Genomic DNA, 6289 nt, shown 5'->3' with positions numbered 1-6289 from the left:
TATATTGAGAAATTGCTACTTTAATCTTCTGTGAGAAAATTAATATAGCCTAATTCTCTAAATTATAGCAGGATATCTGAAGGACTGCATACCCCCCTTTCAGTGTCAGAAAAGACAATCTGCTGTCAGAGACCTAAGCAGCTGGTGGGTTTCTAAAAATAGAATTGAGGAAAGGAATATTACAAAGCAAACTCAAGGAACTCTTGGAATCACAAGATTTAAGACACAGTTACTCCCTCCTTATCCAGAAAAAAATAGAAAAATAAGCTATGTCATCCTAGAGCTATCATCACATTGTAGAGCAGTTAGAGAACATAGGAAGCAGAGGAACTACCACATACCACCCAAGGTAGAAAAAGGGGGACTGCTATGGTAAATTGTTCAGCTACTGTAATAATTCAATAGGATTCAAGGCTTATATAAGCCAAAAACCTACTCATGAGATTTTTGTTTTGTATGTTTCTGAATGATCCTACTACTCTGGTTATGTCTCCCTCAAGCTAAATGTTATTCACTGTAAAATTAGTCACTTTGAAAAAATTTCAACTATGAGGGGGGAAAAAGCTAGGTTTTAATTATGAGAAATTTGGGAAACACCACTATAGGATGTACTACAGTAATGAAAATATTGATACTATCTCTCATGATGTATCTATTTTAATTCAGTGACAGATGTTGCAAATTATGTGTTCATTCAAACAACTGCAATGTTTTGCCTCTGGCATATAAAAATTATTTCTTTATTCTGGTAGATTAGATCTTGAAGAAATCTATAATATAGGATAGGTCTAACCAATATATTTCTGACTAAGGTGAAGTCTCTTCCTTTTCTATATGGAAAAATCAAATGGACTAGATTAAATCTGAAGGATATAATTGAAGTGGGGCAATGCACACCACTAAAGAGGAGGAAGTAGATAAGGAAAATATGACACATTCAACACTATCTTCCTTGTTATTCCCATTTCCAAACATCTGATCAAGATGATTCAACATAAAGATAGCTATTTATCATTTCAGCAAATACTGGTAATGGGAGGATTCCAGATATTGTTTAGATATCCTTTTATAGCTCCACTTTGCAATGACATAATATGAATATCTTATATTGTTGCTACTGCATTGGTGCATTACATTGAGTTGACCAACTTAGCAATAGGATTTACAGAATGTGCTTTTAGATCATTTCTGATAACTCCATCTATTTAGATAATAAACTATACCAGTCTTTCCCAATTTACATTTTTCAGAATAAAATCCCCATCAACCCCTGCCCTGTCTAGGATCATTTGAATTAAAGACTATAGCATCCTGAAAAGAGCAATTTGAAAAAAAAAATTACTCTATTCCTATGTCAAAATATATGGAAATCCCATTATATCAAATTATGTTTACTTACATCAGGACATAATTGATGAGAGATCAATTTGTTGCCAATCCAAATAAAAATAAGACAATATAAGCTATTGTACAGCTTAACATATAATACAAAAGACAAAAGAAATCCTATTCATTTCCATTGCAGAAGGAAACTAAAAGCTGTTCCCTTAAATGAAAGAAAAAAAAATATCTAGCTTTAAAAAAAGGCAAAATAACAACAAAATGGAAGCATGTTATCAGGCAGAAATGTTTAAGAGGGGGGAAGATTATAAATTTAAATAAGTAGCAATTTAATGCTTGCATCATTACCTTTCCAGGACACAAAAATTGAAGGTGGCTTGCAGAAATGTTGCATTCACCAACAGTAGTCAGGTTTTGTTTTTAAAGAAACCAGCTGAATATTATTAATCTTGAATGTAATCTGTCACTTGACTAGATAATTCTAGTGTCCCCTTATGAAAGAAATAAAATACCTTGGATTGAATAAAACAGGAGAAATTTACTCTGCCCCCATTTAATTACCCAATAGCTCTAAGCTTACAAACAGAGCTAATTATGTAATGCCACAACCAACCAAACAGAATTAGTTCTTCCTGTAAGTAGGCCCTCTACAGATCCACTGCAATTCTGATATATTTCAGGAAATTGTAAGCATGTTGGCATTGCTTTGTTTACTTAAAATATTGTTACTATTACTGCACCACGGACTTTATTGTGCAACAAAAAATATACATAAAGAGACAAACTTTTCTTGGGGATGGAAGGGTACTTTTTTTCCTCAAAATTTGACTTTCTTCAATTGAAGAACCCCATTTCAAATGAGAAAAGGGCACTTTTTTCTACAGCAACTGTGTACATCTTGAGTATATCGATATTCAGCCATTGTTGTCATTACGCTTCCAAGTTGCTCAGAGATCTAAAATGTTCCATATTTGGGGAATGATCAAGATAATTAAGTTGTTCTTTCAGATTCTATTTCTCCATAAAGTTCGGCTAGCTTCTTGAACTCTGGTCCCCAGTCACCAAGATAATTATAATCCTGGTCAGAATGTGTTGTTGCTGAATCCAAAGAGCTGATAGATCCAGCTTCTGACCTTTGACCTTCATATGCATATGTCTGTAGAGAATCATATGGGGGCACACTCGGATCAAGGTCTGCTTCAGCCAGCCTTTGCCTAATAAATTCATGAACATCTATGTTGTCAAGATGAGATGAAGTGGGATGTTTGGTTGCAGGCTTCACTTCAGGCCGAATATCCCTCCGGAATTTCAATTCTTCAGCAGCAGATGGGTTCCGCAGAGCAGTAATGTCAAAAGCTTCTGTATCCTCCTCACCTCCACCCTCATCATCATAAGTGACAACATTTTCCCGGACATCCTCCTCTGAAATTACCAGAGGCTCCTTTTTGCTGCGTTTTAAAGTGATGAACAGGACCACTATTGCTGATGAGAAAATTCAGAATAGATATTAGTAGGACTGCCGTTCTAGTTGACTGATTAGCTGCATTTTGGCAGAATTATCTATTATTACATTCATTTTAGCAGGAGGGGGGTTGGCCGAGTTATCTATTATTTTATTCATTGACTAGGCTGAAATTAATTTTTGCCTTAGTGGTACAGCAATGTAACTTTCTCTTTGAGATAATTATAACTCCAAGATAAAATAGTATTTTCCTATCAATTAAATGATCACAAAATATCCAAGTATGTTCTGGAATTAGATATTCAATTTCTGGGCCAGAGTTGGGCAATTTGAGGCATAATGATAAATACAGGAAAGATAAGATACTATAATATTTCTCAAGAAAAAATGTAATAATTTCCTTTTACTGATCTATTATAGTAGCAAAAGAAGACCCACAGATATTAAAAGTAAATCCCTCCTATTGATTAAATAATCCCCTTCAACCAACCTACAAATGTCTTGATTTATGAATGTACTGAAATATTTACATTACTAGAAATTAAACTTTGTGGCTGACAGGAAAAATGAACTCATATATTTGCACTAGCATTTTACTGAAAAATTCCTTGTAACATATAGTATATACATTGATATTTATGTGATATTGGTATATCCACAGTATTTGCCTCTAATCATAAAGTGTTCTGAGAAAAAGCATTTCCAAGGACATTTAACTAATGAAATGGTCTTCTTGCTTCATCTGTCCCTTGTTCCTCTTGATGAGCCTTTGACTGTTATCAGTTCATCCCACAGAGAGATAATTAGCAAATGGCTTTCTTATTCTCCTTTTCTTTCTTCTGGCAGGGGATCCATTTCAAAAAGACTCTCTTCATCTCTTTTTCTTTTTCCCTGAGTGTTATTAGCTTGCAACCCGAGTTGGTGGTTTCCTGAAATCTTACCTGGTAGATCGATAATGCTAATTACTTACTGACCTCTGCAAAATTAATTCTGCTGGATGCCAGAAGCTCAGCCATTTGCTTTAAAGATTTCCCTGTCCTATCAATTTAGTTCAAGCTTGGAATTATTCATTTTTAAGCCAGAACCCTGAATTTCTAAAAACTGCTTATCAGAAACAGTTCCTAGTTCAGTTGTTATTTTTCTTAGTGTTCGCCTCACATGGTTGCAAATTTTCATTTCTGCAGCACGCTCACCTAGGTGTTATACTGAACCTATTAAGGAAGCATTTTGATGATAATTTGACTTATTGCAGAGTCTGATGCTGAAAAGAGTTGAGAGGGAATGACTGGCCGAAGATTTAGGATTAGACCCTGGGTCTCCCTACTCCTAGTCCAGGACCTTAACCACTGCATCACACTGGCTCTTGCAGCTCCTGGTTTAGTACTGCAACTCACACTGCTATTGGGATTATCTGAAGGTTCCAGAAAGGACACTAATTGAGGACTTACCCAGGAGAATGACAACACATAGCAGGATAGCAATTAATGCTCCTGTACTCAATCCTGCAGACGAGAGGAAAGCTTCTGCATGGCAGGTCCGCACACGGCCATCTCTTTCACATGCACATACCCGAATGACAAGAGTGGCACTACTGCTAAGAGGTGGGACCCCTGCATCAGAGATGACAATAGGAAGGTAATATACATCTTGGATAGTCCGACTAAATCTTCTCCTTCGGGTCAAGATGCTGGCTGTATTATCTGTAGGAGCAAGGATGAAATCAAAGTAGTATTAACAAAGATGATGCAAACATACTTAGGATACATATTATCTTTCATTATGTTTTTCATTTTCAACTTCTTGTGACTATCCTGGTAACCATTAGATACACCCTATAGTAAACTCTGGAATTCCCTGGATATGAAAGCCTCCTGATGTGTTTTGGGTCATTTTATGGATCCTGGGATGCTGTGAAAAAGGGCAAGGCTCACTGAAAACTGATCCTTTCTTTGAGATCTAACATGAATATGCATTTTCTTAGTTCAGATCCACAGGACTGAAGAGAAAAGGGTGTTGAGAGTGAAATGAAGGGAAGTGTCCTAACCCCAAAACACTGACATAAGACTTATATGATACACCTTTAGCACTGGATAAGATGGTGGAAACTAGTTATTTTGTTGAAGATAATTCAGAACCTAAAAAAAAATTCTGAAATTAAAAATAATTCAAAATATAAACAAACCAATATCTTTGACCTGTTCTAATCCAGTTATACTTGATAATTAACATCCTTTCTTTAGCAGGACACAAAGAAGGAAGTATAGGACAAACATGATTTGGGTCCAGTGATTAATAAGAGGTTCATTTTAATTAGAAGAAACATTTTGGATACATTTGATAAGAATAAATAATCAAACACATGCATACAGATGTGCAAAGAAAGCATTAGGTTATGTGAGGTACTTCAGAATGTGTGAATAGATTCCTCCAGTTGTCTGACAGGGAACAGTGTTCTGATTTTTTTCCCCCATTTGGATCGTCTTTTATTTTTTGCACCTTTCTTTGACCTCCTTCTAAGATATTTTTTTCTGTTTATATTTCTTATTAATTTTCCCTTTTTTTCCCCTCTGTGGTCTTAGGAAATTTTTTTTAACTTTTTTAAACAACTTGGCTGAAAATCAGAAGGATCCAGAATGGCTTCATTTGAAGTGGCAAATAGGAATTCTTCTGATTATGTTTTGATTAACTAATATGCTCAATTTATTAATTGTAACTGATTTGCTTCTTATGGTTAAACATTTTCTATATAACTTGCTTCATGGAAAAAATCTATATGGGTGCTAAGAATCAATACTGACTTAATGGCACATGATCAATCCATCAATATAATGTGCTGCTTATTTCACAACATGTCTTAATTATTTTCTATGTCATCACAATTTTGCCTAAATATTTCAATAACCTTTCAATAATTTTCCCTTTGATGTCATTCTGGTTTAATGGTAATCTATGAGTTTATTGGAATAAATTAACCTAAAATAAATAAATATTTTAAAAAGATTCAGAAACATCTTTTTCAGAAAAACAACTTTCTTCCTCCTTTTTCCTAGTCCCAACAAATGCCACACAGCTTCAGATTGCAAATATGGGAAGCCCCAATCTTGACGTAGGACAAAATGTATTGTGTTAGCCAAGAAATGGGTTGTGAATATAATTGTTTCATCAGCACAGTAGTACCTTCTCTCATATTAAAGACTGAGCTGCCAAATAAGAATAAATCTAAAGTAGCATTTAAAAAAATGTTAAAGTTTCTCTTTCCACTGTTTATAATAACTCAATAGAGTGCTTTTTTTTACTTTGTGTTTGTGTGTGTTTGTGTTTTGTGTGTGTCTCTCTCTGTGTGTGTGAGAGAGATAAACTTGTTTACTTATGCTGCTGCTCTATATGCTTTGATAATGATGATGATGTTTACCTGTGATTCCACCCTACAAACCTCTAAAATTAGTCACAAAATGGTCAGATGTTCCATAAAATATATAGCTTTAT

At 34.7% G+C, this 6289-nt stretch overlaps 1 protein-coding gene across 7 annotated transcripts in view; it reads right to left on the bottom strand.

Annotated features, from left to right (window-relative positions):
- Positions 1-823: 823 nt before the first annotated feature.
- CDH18 (cadherin 18) overlaps positions 824-6289 on the bottom strand; it is a 605479-nt gene continuing 600013 nt past the window's right edge. For all 7 annotated transcript variants that reach the window (XM_039346754.1, XM_039346753.1, XM_039346760.1 and 4 more), the window contains 2 exons: positions 4252-4503; positions 824-2823 (listed from right to left, as the gene is read on the bottom strand). In XM_039346754.1, the coding sequence (XP_039202688.1) occupies positions 2333-2823; positions 4252-4503 (743 nt within the window). In that variant the 3' untranslated portion in view covers positions 824-2332. The remainder of the gene's footprint in view (positions 2824-4251; positions 4504-6289) is intronic.

This window comes from Crotalus tigris, unplaced genomic scaffold (assembly GCF_016545835.1).
Source record: "Crotalus tigris isolate CLP2741 ecotype Arizona unplaced genomic scaffold, ASM1654583v1 scf7180000018018.2415403412:4055106, whole genome shotgun sequence".
NCBI classification, from domain to species: domain Eukaryota; kingdom Metazoa; phylum Chordata; class Lepidosauria; order Squamata; family Viperidae; genus Crotalus; species Crotalus tigris.
The sequence above is the reverse complement of the archived record's forward strand: the minus strand, read 5'-3'. Positions and strand labels throughout refer to the sequence as shown.